General features: G+C 38.6%; 1 protein-coding gene across 3 annotated transcripts in view; it reads right to left on the bottom strand.

The window, feature by feature from the left end:
- USP6NL (USP6 N-terminal like) overlaps positions 1-18,870 on the bottom strand; it is a 112,180-nt gene that overhangs the window by 44,498 nt on the left and 48,812 nt on the right. For all 3 annotated transcript variants that reach the window (XM_066318819.1, XM_066318820.1, XM_066318818.1), the window contains 2 exons: positions 15,908-15,981; positions 13,782-13,864 (listed from right to left, as the gene is read on the bottom strand). In XM_066318819.1, the coding sequence (XP_066174916.1) occupies positions 13,782-13,864; positions 15,908-15,981 (157 nt within the window). The remainder of the gene's footprint in view (positions 1-13,781; positions 13,865-15,907; positions 15,982-18,870) is intronic.

Below are 18,870 nucleotides of genomic sequence, written 5' to 3'. Positions count from 1 at the left end.
AAGAAACTAAATCCTGGATTCCAAGGTTTGACTGGAACTTAGGATCTCTACCCATGGTCCTCACTGCTGGTGATCTGCAGCACCAGTCCAAAGCCATCTTCCCATCTTTCAGTCTGGACTACTACTACCTTCTGGTGAGAAGGTCTCTAAGGTCTAAGAAAAGACTTCATGTATCACACCTGATTGAAAGTGACTTTTTTTTATGTTATAAGGGATGACTGGACCTTTCATCTTGAAATCCACCACGGTGGCTAACACAGGTGTTCATGAATGTTTGAAGAAATCTCAAAAAAAAAAAAAAAGTCAAATGCATAAACATCTGTCACTTCAGAACATTAAATATGCAGATCTATGGTTTTGACCATTGCAGCATGTGTTGTAATTAGCCTCCTTGAGTACCAGTGGTAGTTGGAATAAATTGAAAAGTCTAAGACGTAAAAAGCTTACAGTCCCCTACCCACTGCTGCTGTTTAAATCTGTAATCTTTAAACAGCACTTTGATGTATTTGTTCAATACAAACACAAGGAAAGACTTTGTTAGATTAGACATTCAACAGATTTATTCTTTTCCTACATTTGTATTTAAATCCCAAGTATGCTCCCTGCTGACTCAAATCACAGTATTTTCCTGTTTCTGGTTTGGCTTAAGTTTAACATATGTAAAGCCTCTGTCCTTTGCAACTTCAGTTGAGGGTGGAAGAGATTTAGTGCTATAATCAACCTTGGTACACCAGTCACCACACAACTCCAAATTCCAGAACATCAATTCATTACTTCACAGTTACAAGTTGGACAAGGCTTTTGTTAAATTTTCATTAGGGGGGGAAAAAAAAAGTGGGAAAAATTGACCAAATAAGACCAAAAATATTACAAAGCTTAATTGTCCTAAGAATTGTAACGTTCAAAACCTTTTGGCATGCTGTATTTTTATTTCTCAATTTCTATTTCAGAACTGGTCAGAACACTGTGAAGAACTTTGGGGCATGTTACCATGCAACATTTGTGGGAATAACTGTGATACACACAAGCCATCTATTTAAAAAGTCAATTGAATTCAATATTTCTGTATTACTGAACCCAGTGTAACACAGACATTAAAAAAGTTCAATACTCATAAAGCCTGCAAAAGTACCTATGCAAAAGGTTTCCTCAAACTATTACTCAATTATTTTCTCATGCTCTCCTCTAAGTGCAATAGCATCACCTTGTACCACTGCACAGAGTTTCATTTTAAATGAAAAGTATTTTGAAATCATATCTAACATCACATTGTAAATATAATGTGGGAGAAGTTTCTTGCAGAGCACTGATCTTCATGGTCTCATTGAGTTAATCATGAAGACACAAATGCTGTGCATTTAGCTTGTAACATTTTTAAGTGTTTAAATCCATGAAGGAAACATACCTGCTACTACCCAGGAGATCTATTCTGAAGAAACAATTTTTAAAAATTTTTAAAAACAGTCATTTGTATCATTTTGAAACCTTCATGATCAAGAAATGTGTGAGGAAACATCCACAAAAACATTAGCAAGGTATAAAATTCAAAACCACAAGTGACGTGAAATAAATTTGTAAGAGTGACCACGCACAGGCAAGGTATGAGAAGGGAAGAATTCACTTGACAGGTGTCTGAACACAGAGAGCTTTAGTACAAATGGAGTTGCCTTGCTGTACAACATGGAACTCGGACTGCTGAAGTAACAACTTGCACCATTACAGTACCCAGATATATTAGGAAAAAGTAAATCTTCCCCAATAGGTACAGTTCTAAATTGTGTGATTTGCCAGGAGTGAGTTGTAGGAGTCTATGGGTTTACTAGATACAAAAAAAAAAAAAAAAAGAGTATTTTCACACTGGGAAACCAATTCTACAGCAATAAACACACTAATGAGGTGTTCTATTAGGTCTGCCTCCCCTCAGTGTCTGATACATGGCACATAAAGCTGTCATGGCAATATGGGGTATTATGGATATGTACAACAGTGCTTTGCAACAAAATCACACTTTCAAGGTGATTTGCAGAGGAATCCTGACAATGAATATTGCTTTCATCTTCCAGCTTTTCAAAGGAAATTAAAGCAAAAGTACTATTTTCAAAATCAATACTATATGGAAAAGATTCCTGAAAATATTAAGGAGAAGGTAAGAAAGCTGTTGTTTTTCACAGATAAAATTCTATGGCTCATTTCCTACTTTCTATCTCACAATTCACTTACAAACTCACCATTTTGATTAAGTTTGTCTCTCAAAATAATTGGAGCTCTGCTACTGTAATCATCCACTTGGAATTTTCACCGAACAACCTCTGCACAGTATGGGAGTAGTGACTACAGCAGATTAAAAAACAGCTTTCAGAAGTTTTGTTAAAATTCGTAAGCAAGCCAAAGCAATTAATTAACATATGGGATAAGCCAGTGTGACATTCCACAATGTAATTATCAGGAAACGTGCTGCAAGAAAGAATTTAATGCTGGCAAAAGGTTGGACCACATGTGATTTTGTGAGTAGGTTTTATTTCCAATTATTATTTGTGGATTCTGTGGATATTGCTGCCAACTTGCACAGCACAGTGCCATGAACATGTAGCTCCTGTCCAGAAAGTCCAAGCAATGAGCACTGTGAGAGATGAGATAAAACAAATTCAAAGCTTTATCAAATTCAACTAAATCTCAAAATAGTGACTTTTTAGTAAAGTACTTTGCTGCTTGAAAGAAGACTTTGCAGTTTTTATTGCCAATATGAAAAATTATCAAGAAATTTACAGCAAAAAACACAGAACTGTGTTTTTACTGCCAAATGCTAAAAATATGTGCTTTGCTGTGTTTTTAGTGGAAAGGCATTTTCTATATGCAAACTTGAAAGTTTTCCCAGCATGGAAGCAGAAAACCTTTGAGAAAAATCTATAATCTGCTTAATTGAGCACATCAGTATTTCTGCTGATTTTTGATGCCACTTAAATTGTACATAAATGAACACTGAGGCTAAAAATGTCTTCTCAGAATCACATTTTTATAGAAAGATAAAAATTAGTCTAAGCTACCTTAAAATTCTCAAGAGTCTAAAAGGCAAATGAAAGAGAATGCTTTGCCTCTAATTTACATTTGATAAATGTCTAAAACACCTAGGATTTTCTCCTTAAACACATATCTCTTGTTTTGAAGCACTGCTCGAAGGTTACTTCCTGTGCAGATCACTTACACCATAAATTAACAGCGATCCATGCTTTGCATGTTGGCAGCTTCATCTGCATTAAAATTCATGTGCTATGCAAAGCATATTTCAACATAAATTAACTAAGACGGTATTGTTCCAGCAATACATACTTGTTCACTGCTGAAACTCAAAGCATTATGTACCTACACTTGCTTCTTTGAGGAAATAAACTTCAAATCCCATTCTGCTGAGTCCTTCATTGGGTCAAGAGCAGCAGCATCTTTGCACTTCTAAAAACTGGGTTCCCCTTTTAGCATCCTGTACAAACTGTGCCAGTGAAACACACTCTGCCCATTCCCTACATTTAGTACTTCAATCTTCTATAAATGGTAAATTTAGTAGGAAATATACAACGTAATAATGATTATGCTACAAACTTATGTTTTAGAGCTTAAGCAGTAACTCAAAACCATTGCACATTGCTTTATGAATGTTGTATAAATTAAACCATATTAATATAGTCAATCATTTTTTTCAGTTCTGCTACCTAATAGCTCTTTCATACAAGGAAGTACTTTATGAATTCCTATTACACACTGGGTGATCTTCTACTCAAATCAAGTAGCAGCAGCTGTTAACAAAAAACCACGTTATTTGTCCTTAGTTGGCAGAATTATCCTGCAGCTTATTTTTGTGTTTGCCATCAAATCTGCAGGACTGCATTCACTTCATTTCCTACTGTATCTGCAGGGGATTGCTGAAGTGACAGTCTGGACTAACTCAGCTGAAATAATGGATTTAAATTTCAAATCTCAATTCTAGTCCTAAAACTAAGCTTAGAATAAAGCTAAGGTAAAGAAAGAGGTAACACGGACATAGATTTAGGAAGAAAAAAAGACTACACCATTCTTACAGCAAGTAACAGAACATTTCTTCCTTCCACAGGAAGGACATGCATGAAAGGAAAGTAAGAGAAGAACCATACACTAGATCACCATGATAACACAAGGGGAAAGGGAAGACAAAAAATTGAAGAGGAGAACATCTTAAATACTGTTGCAAAAGAAATGAAATGCACAGTCCAAGTCACAGAAAAACTTGTAGACACGTAACTTCGAGGCACTTCCTCCTTCTCCTGGTGAAGTCCTACCACTACACACACAAGTGATACGCACATACATGCATTGTAAAGCTCACAGGTGACCACCAGAGAGGTCTGGTTCCTCTCCCTTTGCTACATCTAGTTTAGATAATTTTCATGAAACAGCTTTGAATAAACAACCCCTTTTCCCCATCAGGCTGACAAAGAATACTTGTTAAAATAGCAACTGTGAGAAAAAGTGAACAACAAAGGCATCAAAGAGTTCCTTGTAGTAACCAAAACACCTAAAGCAACACTTCTGACCACATGCTCTTGCAAAATAAGACCTCACTTTAAGGAAGTAAATACTGCAAATTGGTGCAGACAGCTCATGCTTTTGGACACAAGTTCAAATGCATGAATGCAAAGAGGAGACTCGCAACACAACCACCACCAAGAATGCAGACAAATTGACAGAAAGGTGTTCACTGTCCATCATGGAAGCAGAGCTGTAAACTCAGCATGGACAGGACTAAGTTTTACAGCTGGTCCAATGTATTCTTCCACTGTCAGAGATGTTTAAATGAAATTACCTATTCACCCTGTTCTCTGAACCAGCCTCACCACAACTGCATACTAAACAAGGATTCATTTCAACTGATCATAAATTCCACAACTGATAAATCATGGTTTTGCTGTGCTTTTAAAACAGGTTTTGTCATACAGAAACATAATTAAAATATTATTTTAAAAGTAGTTCCCCATGGAAGCATGCAAAGAGAAAAAAAATTGTCTAATGCTAGGAAGATGGAACTGAAAGAAAGCACTTTGAATCTCAATAACTAACTCAAGAAAACTACCACTTCTCTCTTTAAACAAAGATAACATCCTCAGGGTATATTAGGGCAAAAGGAAAGAATAGAGCTGGAATTTGTGGTTGGGTTTTTTTCTAACAGCAGTTCCTCAATATGATTAGCAATGAATATTCTACAGCAAAATCAGACAAGGCAAGTGTATCACATATTAAAAAGCAGAATCCATGGCACATAATACAAGATTCCAGTGGAGAGAAGACAATTCAGTGGAGTTCCCATGGTAAATCTTTATAACGCCTCATGAAAAATTCCTGATTGTCAAAATGGGGCACATTTGTATATTTAGGAGAAAGGGAAGAGAAACACAACATCTCTCTAAGAAGAGAGATCTGAACTTTTTTTTTCAATAAAGATTTGACTTTGGCAGCTGAAAGAGGCTGAACTTGGCACACTCCTTCCCAAGAGAGGGAAGAGTTGAGCCGCTCTCCCGACAACAGAGTCTGACCCTGTCTTACAAAGCTGAGAAGAAGAAAATGACAGCAAGTCCCTGCTGAATGACCAGCATAAATAAAATGCAGTAAGACTGACATTTATAATTGAACTGTTAGGAATAAACGTTTCATTGCTATTTTAGCACATCACATCACTTAATATGTTTGGCAGTATTTATTGTGCCTAGAAAATTAAGAATTGTGGCTCCATGTTGCTGTGAATAGTAACTTCGCAACTTTTCTATTAGCCCTGGAGCTCTTTCCCTAAACTCTGCTGTGCAGATTTAAGAGCCTTAAAAGGAAATGGCCTTAAACTGAGGCACAGGAGATTAAATTAGTTATTAGAAAAAACTGTTTCACTCTTAGGGTGGTCAGGCATTGGAACAGTTTGCCCAGGGAGGTGGTGCAGTCACCATCTCTGGAGATATTTAAGAGGCTTATAGATCTGGCACTAGGTGATGTGGTTTAGTGGTTATGGGGTTACAGTGATGTTGCTGTTTTTACTGCTGGTCTTGCTCTCTTCCAACTCTGATTCTATGGCTCTCCTACGACAATTTTGAAATTAAAATTATAACAAATCCCTTTTTTTTTTTTTGAATGCTACATTGATTCTTACCAAATGACATCAACCATGCTTCTTTCTTTTTTCAACTGCTATTATCCAAAATCTCAGCATAACCTCTTTTGTTGCCAAGCACCCTCAGAGACCTGTCCTTACAGCTCTTATCTGGAGAGAACTCACTTGTGTACCACCCAAATCAGCAGGGAGAGCTGCACAAGAGTTATTGTTCTTGGACACGTGGTTCAACAGGCACAGGGAGAAAACACTAAGGAATGCACACAGAATGCTTTAGAGACAAGGGCTATTTTCCACCAAGGCTACATACAAATTACCAAGAAACAGAATCCAAGAGAAGGTAACTTGCTGCTCATCATATTGCTCCCTATCAAAAAGTTCAGGGTAAAATATAATACTGAAGGGAAAAAAGAATCAATAGTTTCATTTGGAAACATTTAATGGAGTATCTCAATCCCTGACTGAGCTTGCAGTTTCTTTGCTCCCCTATCTCATTTTTGGAACATGCTGTAGAAATGCACTGGAGCTCATAAAAATGCACTGTTTTTTTTTAAAGAGTGAAGTTTGATGGAGAAGAGCAGGTAGGTCTCATCTCAGCAAAAGAAAGAATGGATTCTGCTATTTGAAAAGCGCCTCTGGCAATGTGATAATCTCCATCATTAGCAAACTATTCTCAAAGCATGTTCACTGCTTTAACAGGCTCATGGGATAAAGACTAAGGGTATGAGTCACATTCTCAGCTGCTGTGAATTGGTACAATTCCATCAGAATCAGCACAGAGCTACTGTAAGAGTAGCACAAGAATATAACCCAAATTTTGGAGACAGCCTCGTGAACGGGGTGAGGGCCAGACCACATCTGTATTTTCTACCACTGGTACTTCTGTTGTACCACTCCAGCGGATAAAAACCCACATGAACAATCCTGCAAAATAAACCTACGATCTGCCCAATCTCACTATGCTGATCCTGGAATATTTATCACCCTAACAGCATCTGCCACAGCAAATATAAATCCCCAGTTTCCCTTTACTGAGCAGGCAGCAAAAGGAAAAACATGTTTAAAGTGAATCACCCAGTTCAGATCACAAATTGTCACAATATAGGTTACTGCTGTAACAATTATTAATATAAGTTAACACAAACCTTCATAGTAACAAGGTCTGAAAGAACTCATATAGTGCAGGCTGAAGAAATAAAATTTTCATTTTTTTGCGTGATGTCATGTCTGCTATGATTTTCACAGTTCATCACCAAAAGTTATCAAAACAATTCTGTTGCTGGCATTCATCAGGGAACAATGGAAAGAAAGAAAGTTGAAGTAAATAAATTGCAGTTTCTTCTGTTATTTCTACTTAATAACTATTAAGGTCTGAACACTTTAAACACTTTCCACAATATATTAGTCAGAGTACTTAAGTCAGAATCTGTATTTTCAATGAGGAGTAGTAAAATTTGGACTTGAGCTGTACCTGCCCCAAATTCCAAGCGCCATTATTTTACTTAGAAAAGCAAAACTATGGTCTTGAACAGTTTTCTTATAAAAGCAAACAGAACACCTCCCTCACAGCTGGGTGATACACAGAGAGAGAAATATAAAAGAATCATTAAGAATATATACACACAGAAAAATGCTTTAAAAGACCAGATAATATAAATCCTAATTTACAGGTAAAAATGAAACGTGTGGGACATTTTATTGTTAAAATATATTTTTGCTCAGTCCCCAAATGATTAAAAGACTGCAATCTGTAGTTCCAACAGGCACCAAACAAATGAACCTGGCTTACATTTCTTCTTCGGGGGATGTTGTTCAATGCTTTACAAATTTCAGTCCAAAGCCCCTCAGGACCTGGAGTACATTGACCAGGGTTGTGGTGTGTTGGTGTGGTGACCTAAGGGCAGGAAGATGCTGTTTAGATTTGCTCGAATTTGAGCTTTCTGTGCCATTCTAGGAAGAGACTGAGGCCATTTGGCTTATCCTGCTCTGACTTTTGGCCTGGTGTTGAAAGCCCCCAAAGAGGATCAGCTCTTTAAACTGGTGTTGACCTTTACAGTTGCAAAATGCTGTTCTCAGCTTCCACCCTACTTCAGGATCACGTACAAACTTTGGGCTGTTTTGCAAACTCCAACCAGCCAATGCTCTTGTGACCATTCAACCTTAAAATTATGTGGGGCAGGGAGGAAGGCGAGGGAATCAAGTCATTTCGTCCCTGTAGTTAACTGAGGGTTTCATAAAAAATAAATACAAGAATATATTCATGAAAAATACATCTTTAACTATGTGCTTCAACGACAGCCAGTTACAGCTTAAATTCTTATTTATTTACAAAAATAGTGTATTGTGAATTTCTTGCTTTCTTTTACTGTCTTAAGACCTTTAATAATTTTTTAGCTATAAAAATAACTCAAAATTGTTACTTGTAAATAGAGATATCAATATAGATATTACATAAACTGTCAGTTTAAAGAAATAAAACACCTTTTAAAACATTACTAGCTGTAGCAAGGAACTTTTCACCACCCAAGGAATAAGGTATTTATTTTAGTAGCTTTTTTAGCCATTCCAAAGCAGCACCAAATCGACTAAATAATTCCAGGAGGGGGAAGGGGAAAATCCCAAATCCTGAGGCATTACTGGAATTCCTGCCATGAGCTTCAAGATACTCAGAAAATCCTTTAGGTTTTTTTTTTTCCTTAAGTTATTCCCTTATCAATGACTGCTAATAGAAAAAATGCAAACAGAAGTTAACTACAAGGTAAAGAAACAGGCTGATGAAAGAACAGTCGACACTGAAAAAACTGAGGACTTGAAATTTAAAATTTAGCCAGGTTCCAAGACAGGACAGACAAGAATTGCTCTTTTGTAGGTGCAGGGCCAACCAACATTCACACAATGATGACCAAAAAGATACAGCATATATCCAAGAAGGGGGGGGGGGCACGAAGAAACGAAATCTGATGAAACAAATCCTGATTTTTCAATGAATACCAAACACATTCCACCTTTTTAATTTCCAAAACCAGCTAAAACAGTTTTTGCTATGACTCTCTGTGAAGAAATCTCAGGCATTTCTGCCATTCCTAAAATACTTGATTGCAGAAGTCATCTATTACAGGCTAAGCCTTATCTGAGCCCTATGGGAGTCCCCAGAGATGGGCTGCTGGACTTTCAACAGCCCAAGGCACAGCTCAAAGATCCAACTCCTGCACTTTTTAGAAAAGAATATCCCATCTTATCAAAACACTGGCAGATTGTATATACACACACTGGTACTAGACTTCAGAGGAAAAAAATCTTCGTGTTAAAAATCGAATGGCACTTTTCACATCAGCCTGACAGCCCAGCATTCCTACACTACCATGTGAAATCAGCAGCAGGAAATACTGGAAAACAAATTGCATTGAATAAGGACCATGGCTGCCTGAGGTTTTCCTGGGAAGGGATGTTGCTGCCTTTTTTTTTTTTTTCTCCTTTAAATATTTTTAGGTTTATTGGTAACCACATTGCACCTGTATGAAATACACTGGTCTGCTCTGTCAATACTCATGGTCATCGCTAAGACAAGCTCCCTGACACAGGATTCTCCAAAAGAAACATCACAGAAGTGAAGATTTGTTTTCGGTTTTTTTAACAGGCTATTCCATGTTATAGGAACATTTTTTTTAATTGATGTATTAATTTAATATATTATTCCATGTATACCATGTGCATCAGGTGATACCAAGGAAGATGAACAGCACTTGGCAGAAACAAGTCTGTATTAATTAAGAGGAGCAATACTAATTGGAAAGACAGAAGAGATATGTGAATGGGGATGTTGAGAACATGAATCAGAATCATTAGGTTGGAAGACACCTGAAGGATTATCAAGTCCAACCCAACACTAAACTGTACTGAAACATGGCACCAAGTGTCACACCCGGTTTTTTCTTAAACATCTCCGGAGCTGGTAAATCTACCACCTCCCCAGGCAGACCATTCCAATACTTTATCATCCTTTCTGTAAAAAACTTCTTCCTGATATCCAACCTATATTTCCTTGGCACAGCTTAAGACTGTGTCCTCTCATTCTGTCAGTTGCTGCCTCATGGCTGGAGACAGACTCTCAGTGGAAGGAACATCATGTCAGGGTGGGGAAGGACATGCAAGACACAAGGAGTAGAAGGAGAAAGTAAGTATAAAACCAGGAGCAGCAGAAAGCAAGCATCATGTGCAGGAGCTCCTGCACTGCCTGTCACCTCACCAAAGGAACTGGGGTGAACCAAGGCTAACCCACAACAAAAAGCAAGGGAAGGAGGAGACCAGAGAGGAGACAGGTGTTTCCTCTAGGTGCTTGTTAGAGTGTTATGGTTTGGAGTGTTCCTACCCAGCACCCAAGTCGGCTGTCAGAACGTCATGTTACCTGGCAGTAAATTATGACAAAAATTCTCAAAGTTGAGTCTGGTCTGTCTGTAACACCACATGGCTTAAATAAGCCACAACCCACCACTTCCTTATAGCCTTGCAACAGCAGTAGCTGGTAAAGGCCAAATTTTGTACAATTTCACTAATAATGAGAGTTTTACTCTTCCTGGTTCCTGCATGCCTCTACTGTGCAATTTATATTTCCAGCAGAGTAGCTCATAACTGCTACAATTTAGTCTGTCCCACTGAACAAACTCTTCCTAGCTACATTTTGTTTTGTATACTCTGGTGTTAAACACCTCAAGAGACAGTCCCTTGGACTCCTCACAGGTTATTTCACAGCTTCACTTTGCTGGAAACCTTCTTCCCACATCCAACTTCCTCCTAAAACTTCCCTTTATTCATTTCAAGTAAGTCTCATTTTTATAATGCTCTGGTACTTCTCACTGAACACACTTTCTTGTTCCCTAAATTCATTAAGTATAAACTCAGCTATTTTTGTTTTAAATAGCTATATTAATAACCTGTCTATACCACTTTCCTTTTAATATCCAAAGTTAACTAGAACATTCACATTCATTTGCAGAACTGCAAGTACTGCAGCAAGCAAATTAAATTGTGCTCTGAAGGCAGTAGCTACTAAAAATTAAAGAATATATTGGGTAAAGATGGACCTAACTCCTGTAAACAATAAATACTACATCACTTAGAATTGACTAAAGATGCCAGATACATCAACTGAGAGTCTTACAGATTGGTTAAAGTGACATTTTACTTGAAGGGAAATGCTGTATCTGTTTCCAATCACAATCTAATTTCTCCACAGTTAAATAAAAAGCCACTTTCCCTCTACCTCTCAGTCTGGTCTCTGAAGAAAACCTGAGCCACTTCTACCGGTATGGCAGGAAAACAACAGAAGTGTTAAGTCTTCAGGTCCCTCAAGTTCACAAATTCCCACTTGAGCACACAAAAGAGGACACTGGGACACCAGAAGAATTGCTGATCTAGACCAAAATTGTTCTTGTAATGTCTCTAGCCTTTACATTCTCCCATCTTCTACCTAGTGACAATTTACACGTGCAGCCTGAGTGCTTCATTCCCTCAAAATTATCTTTTCTGCCCTATCAGCAATCAGCTGAACTTTGAATGCCCTTTCACAGAGCCAAGGAAAGCTGCAAACAGGACACAGACAAGGAAAAAGAGAAAACTACTGATAGTAATCAAAGCCTATTGTACTTTAGACAACAAGCCCTAATTTTGTAACAGGTTCCTCACACCCAGCACCCTTCCGATACAAAAGACACCTCTCTTAGTATTTTAAGATATCAATAAAAACAAGATTACAAATCCCTGTAGACTTGAACTAGGACACTAAACTTGGTATTGCCCCAGACTTGGTTTCCAGTGTGCATCAGCCTGTTTGCTAATTTACACTGTGAACACCTGAGAGGTCGTAGGGAATTATGGGTCTCAGGGATGACAAACTTTTGAGGCTTTTGGTACATCCTGCTGCATTTCAAACTCCCACAGAGCAGGAGTTTCCTTCAGACACGGCAGGCCCAGTATGACAGCACACATTACCCAGACCACAGCTAAAAATCTATAGTGTAATATAAATTGTCATTTCAGGGCAAGGCAGTTGATATTTTTATCCTAATTATATTTCTTCTATTACATTTATTCTAGTAGGAGAGATTTTGCTTCTCAGGAAAATAAAAAGATCATTCGCAAGACGCTGAATTTATCTTAAGCAATCATAAAGCAACCTTGAGAGCACTCCCTGGTGAAATCTGCCCTGTAACAAGACATGGATAAGCTACAAATAGGCCCAATTAGTGAAGAGATTATCTGCACACACTGTTAACCTGTGAAAGTCTTTATGTAATTTAAATCTTTCAGCTCTCATCCCTTGAAGTTGACTATACAGAGAATTAATTCTGCGTTGGTACGTAAAGATGGGGCAAGAGGTCTGCGGTAATGACTGAACAGCAGCAGCAGGTGGAGAGAACCTGAGTAACAGTCTGCTACCCCTAAGGCAAAAAAAATGCCAAATATCACAATACAAGTAACAGGAAAAGTTCAGGACTTCACAAGGATACCAAAGTCACAGGTGAACTCTGCAGTGGCTTCCATTACTTCTGCCCCAGAAATAAAGTAACTCTGACATCCGTTCTCCATCAGGAATGCTACACCTGCAGGCCTGTGGTGCTGCAGCTGCGGTTTACCAACGCAAGGACTTCTTTGTGTGAAACAGATCTCTGAATGTCACACATCAAATCAATTCACCCCAATGAGACACAAACAATCTGCAGGTAAAAAGGACTTTTAACTGACAGCTTGTAAAAACAATAATACCGGAAAACAGAAGGAAGAGAAGAAAAAAAGTCCCCCAAAATGTACAAATCCCCCTTCCCAATACTATGAATTACATAGCAATAATTAGTTTTCTACTTATCACTGATTTTTCTGGATTTAAACTGCATTTCACATATTCAAACAAAAATGCCAAACACCAAGAACCTCAGAGAGTCCTAATATCACCAAAAGTAGCAAGTCAGCTTGTGTTCCGTTTCTGCAAGCTGGATATTTACATCTGCCAACCACAAAAACCCTAATACAATTTAATACTCTAATCTTCAATTTGCCAAAAGGAAACAGATTATGTTACAAAGGAGGCACCTATAGGGGAACTGCATCTGGACTCTGGCATTTTCTGACTTAAAGTTGATTCAAAATTAGGTCCCAAATCAGCAGACATTTCAGTAAGGTTAAAAAACACATGAAGCCAAAAGATACTAATCTTTGATGGACTGACATACACTGTTGCTCGTATACAACCACTGAGTAATGTGTTGGGATCTTTTGAAAATTAAACATTTTAACAAAATTTTTATAAATCCTTCCAAGAACTTCAAGTTTGTTCACATACAACTAAGTTATTCACAACCAAAACTGATCAGCAATTCAGCTTGAAATATGTTTTTTGTAGGCTATCAATTTTCATTCCTCAATAAAATATTTTAAAATGTTTCACTCTCTATGTAAGATTAAATTACAGAAATAAAAACCCAGATAAAAAGTGAATTGAAAAGCACAGTGAAAGATTAGCCAGCAGTAACACTTACACAGCAGTTTCCAAAATATCTATTAAAGGCATAATAATACTTTCATCAAATAGGTTATACAATAAAGAGCCTGAATATTAATAGTAGCAAACTTTTAATCTTATTTTCTTTACAAGCCTGCTACTTACTGTAGAAAGCCAAATCTATCTGTGACTTTGTAAAGATGGTAGTCAGCATCTTCCCACGGTTCAATCTGAGCACCCTCACGTCCCTAAGGGGAAAGGAAAAAATAAAAAGCCAAATCATATTTTATGACACAATAAATAAAGACACATAAGAGAGCATTCAACCACTGAAAGCCTAACCTTTGGGACATGGTGGCAGGAGGTTAGAGAAGGAGGAGGAGAACACCAGTCCTAAACTAACCAACCAAGGAAAAGGAGAGCAGAACACCTACCCCAGCCCCTATAACCAGTATTTTCATCACAGGAAATCTCTTTTGGTAACTGCTCTACACAAACTACATTTCAACCAGAGTCACAGTGATCCCACACCTGTTGTTAAACTCCACAATAATCCATCCATCAAGGTCCCCAGAGTGGTCTCTACTAGTTTCATTTCCCGTGTTCATCTTTCCTGAACAATCACCTGCAAGAGCACATTCTGCAGACACTCCTGAATTAATGTCCATGCTGACTTGCAGCAGCTGTCGAACAATGCAGCACCGAATTTTCCCTCAATCATGCATTCACTTGTGTCCCATTCTTCCTCTCCAATTGCAATCTTGCAAAAGCCTTGCAGAAGTTTAACTATATTTCAGCTCTATCTGCTTATGGTATGGGCTCTGCACAGGTTACTGGCTATGAAATCAGGCCACCACTCAAAAAACGAAGTGTACTGGGGTTGTGTGGCCTGGTTTTTGTAGCAGGGGGCTCCAGGGGTGGTTTCCCTGAGAAGCTGCTGGAAGCTTCCCCCACATCCAACAGAGACCAAGCCTGCCAGCTCCAAAACAGACCTGCCACTGGCCATGGCCCAGGCCACACTGGAGCAGGTTTGGTGGCAGGCCTTGTGACCCCTGGGGAGCCCATGCTGGAGCCCCTGTGCCTGAAGGACTGAGCCTGAGGGAGGCACCAATGCTGGAGCAGCTCGTGAAGAACTGCAGCCCATGGGAGGGACCCACACAGAACAAGTTCATGGAGAACTCCAGCTGCAGAAGGGACTCTAGCTGGAAATAGGGAAGAGTTTAAGGAGTCAAACCCCCAAGCAGGAAGGAGTCACAGAAACAACATGGGATGAACTGACCACAGCTCCCACTCCCCATCCTTGTGTGCTGCTCAGGTGGACGAGGTAGAGAAAATTGGGAGCAAAGCTAAGCACAGGAAAAAGGGAAGGAAGATGAGGGAGAAAATATTTTAGAACCAGCTTTTCTTTTCTTATTGTCCTCCTCTGATTTGATCTGTAATAAACAGATATCCTCAACTCAGGTCTGCTTTGCCCATGACAGTCAGTGGTGAAGGATCTCTCACTGCCTTTATCCCACCTCATGAGCCTTTTGTTATATTTTCTCCCTGCCCAGCTGAGGATGGCAGTGACGGAGCAGCTTTGAGGAGCACCTGGTGTCAGTCTGCCACACACAGGCAGGTTTCTCCTTATTCCAAGATGAGCCACTCATTTACTGCACACTGTGCAAACCACCAGTAAGTCTGGCATACAAAACATTTCATGAACTCTGCAAACAAGGTTATTGCTCTGTACTCCAATGACACTTAAAAAGTGCTAAGTGTTACAAAAATACCTGACTACCATGTAAGCATTCTAGGCATACTCTGTGCCAGGCTTTTCCTGACAAGGGGTCCAAGAACAAACATGGCATGACCAGGGTATTTCTTTAGTTCCCCACAACAATGTCAGAAACAATACATCTTTTACTTTTTCTATGATTTCAGTGTTTGTACTACCATGACCAAAGATTAAATAAATAAAAAGTTTAATTAGAGTCCTTCTGATCTCAGAGATGCGTTGAGCCCCCTCAAACACCGCACTTTCACTACTTCTAATACAATAAACTCCCTGAAATAGTCCCAAAGTAATTTGCTATGTACCTGAAAAATGAGTTGGTTGAATCATCATCCAGAATATCTCCTGTGGAGGGAGAGTTTAATTCACCCCAAGGACAGTGTATCACTAAACATCAGATTAGTACTCAACCGAAAATTTTAAACAACAGCTAGCTGGAATCATGATCCAGTTTTTAAACAGACATATTACTAAGTTTCATTATAAAATTTTTTCAATTACTAAAAAGTTCACTTACTCTGTCATACTTGGCAACTATTTCTGCTCGTTCCTGGGCAAGTTTGATAGCAGCATCCTGCTCAGCATCTGCACCTGTAGAGGAATTAAAATAATGCTGTTCAGATTTTTTCCCTTGTGAAGAAAGAACTGGAGCCAAATACTTGGAAAATCAACTTCAGGGAGATGATTTCAATGGAGAAATGCAAAAACTATTGTGTCAAAGCAAAATATGACCTTGGTGTATGTCCTGAATACTGCTCAAAGTGAAGTACAGTAAATTGCACAGTATCTTAATTGCTGAGTTTAGAATACTTCTGACTTTCCACCAATGTTGATATTAAATACAATAAAAAGTAATTCTGCACAACCCACTAACTGAAAGACTGAAAAAAGTACTAAAGGCTACTAATTGGTAATACCACAGACATTCTAATAGTCAAAAAAAGCTGAAACATTCATTACTGGCTTTGATGTATTTACAGCATTTGTGGAGATATTGGAATACTGAGGAAATACTGCAGGGCTTCTTAGAAATTGTCTAAAACATATTTCTCAGAAAACAGGGAAGGATGTCATTACAGTGTCGGAACTGCAACTTGGGCAACCCAGAGCTGGAATAAGTGTAAGGATATGACAACAGGAAGGTTGACAGGCAAGAAAAAAAAAACAGTGTGTGAGTAAGCATTGGACAGGAGAATACTGCAGATGCAGCACTTATTACATGAGTGGAGTTCAAGTTTTACTCAGCCCTGTTCCCTGAGCAGAAACCATCTCTAACTCATGGACATGAACAGAGAGCACCAAGAAATGAAAAGCTGCTGTTTTGAATATCCAACAACAGAATGACCTTCAATATTCCAAATTTAATTATATCAAACCAATGAGGTAAATTAGCTTTAATTAATAAATTTGTGGAAGATACAAGAGTTGAATTCTTTTGAACACTAAAAAGCAATGAACTTCAGATAAAGCAAGGCTTGAAAAGGGTTTAAAATATATTTCAGTCTAACACTGTTATAAAAATAACTCCAAGCACATGGGGTTTTTTTCACTATCTAGTTCATGGCAACATAATGAACTTCAGGAATTGTACATACCAACTGTCTGGGCCATGAAATAGAAAAACAGATCAGACATTTCAGTTTTCTATCATATGACATTAACACAATTATTTCTTCAAACCGTTGTCTCTTTAATAAAGGTTACCTACATATTTCTCAATATTTAGACAAGAAGTTGTGCCAAGGTGGCCTTCTAAGCCATCTGTTAGAGATTTAACATGGTCTCTGCTTGTTTCCACTCCACCTTTCTCCAGGGGAACACTGAGAGAACCTCACTATGACCCACCACAGATACAAGCACCAGCATTCGAGACAACAGAACTGCTCCTCCCAAGCTTCCCCTAAGGGAAAGTCTGGCTGCTTCCTCAAAGCTTTCATTTATGATCCCCAGAAGTCACACTTGATTACTCTCACCTGGCCCCCTCTGTCACCATCATTTGCCAATCATATTACTCCTATTTATTAAGAATACATAGAGCTCTGTCATTTTTTTCCAGAGTGCAGCAGAAACAGCACACATGTATTTACACAGTTATGAGAGGGAGGGAAAAAAAAAAACCCAAATAATTCGATCTGCTATATCTGGAAGCTTCACATCTCTAAGCTACAACAGTGACAAATCATTTCCTCCCTGTAAGACGAAGGGTGAGTAGAATCATTTCATATTGCTCAGACTTGGTGTGCCCAAGCAGGGCACTGCTCCTTCAGGTGCTGGATCCACCTTTATTCCTAAGCTGAAAGAGGAGTCAAGACACAAAGCAGTTGGGTCTCAGGTTTGCTTTTCTCTGACTAAGCTTTACAGCCACTGCCAGGGCCCTGTTATACTGGCTGCCCATGTGAGCACATGGCTGCCCAGCTCCCACAGCCCTGCAGAGCCCCGCCCCAGCCTTGAGACACCCAAGGGCACAGACACAACTTCACAGCACTGCCAGGGCCCCCCAGCACTGTCCAATCCCCCGGAACAATTACAACAATCTGGTTCCTAAGCTTTGCTCATCAACAGAGCGTGTCTGCTGAACTGACACATCCACTAAAGCTACCAAATCCACAACAACAAAAAGCAGTGGATGAACCCTGGTTTTACTTTCAAAGTGAAAAGATAAAGGAATCGCAACTAAAATTAAATTGTGTTTCCTTCTGTAAGGCAGATCTTGCTTACAGCAAGTCTTCACAGAAGACCAAATAGGAGTTTTTAAAAAGTAAACTTTTTCTTAGAAACCTGATATTCCTTCAGCAACTTCAAGTACTGACTGGCTCTAATGTCCACTCCTCCAATGGACAGCTGTGGGGAAAAGCTCCCTTGTTTAAAGGACACCTGCTGCTGAGCTTCAAGAAATAGGTTAAAAGTCCTATCACTAATTTCCAAGTAGAAGAGATTAGATTTAATTTGAGAAAGAGTGAAAGACTGTGGCTGAATATAAGCAGACAATATTATAACATAGAGTAGTCACTACATTCACATAATATGTAGCTGATACATTTTTTAAACACAACTAAAAATAGTTTCTATTTTTTATTTTAAAATCTCAAAAGGACATGCATAGGTCTTCAAAAACACAGACAGAATAACAGTGTAAGCTGAAAGAGGTTTAAACCTTTGCTTAAGAGAATGCCAAACTGTATTTGCACCAGAAAGCAAGTTCCTGATTTACGCTGAAAACGTAGCCAGGGCTTACCATCCCTTCCTCTGCATAAGCAATATGTGAATCAAAGTCTGGCATGTTCTGTGTCTCATGACAATTCAATTACATTTTATGTGTAAATTATCATATTCATTGCCTTTAAAGTAATCCTCTTTGCTTTCTGCCAGCATCATCTTAACCTTCCAGCTGCACTGAGATAGTTCAATGTTTCATTAATCCATCAATACTGAAAACTCAGAAAACAGCTTGAGATGGAGGCAAGAGGTTTTATTTTGGGA

This window comes from Sylvia atricapilla, chromosome 5, assembly GCF_009819655.1.
Source record: "Sylvia atricapilla isolate bSylAtr1 chromosome 5, bSylAtr1.pri, whole genome shotgun sequence".
In the NCBI taxonomy this organism is placed as follows: domain Eukaryota; kingdom Metazoa; phylum Chordata; class Aves; order Passeriformes; family Sylviidae; genus Sylvia; species Sylvia atricapilla.
This window is presented reverse-complemented; position numbering and strand designations above follow the sequence as displayed.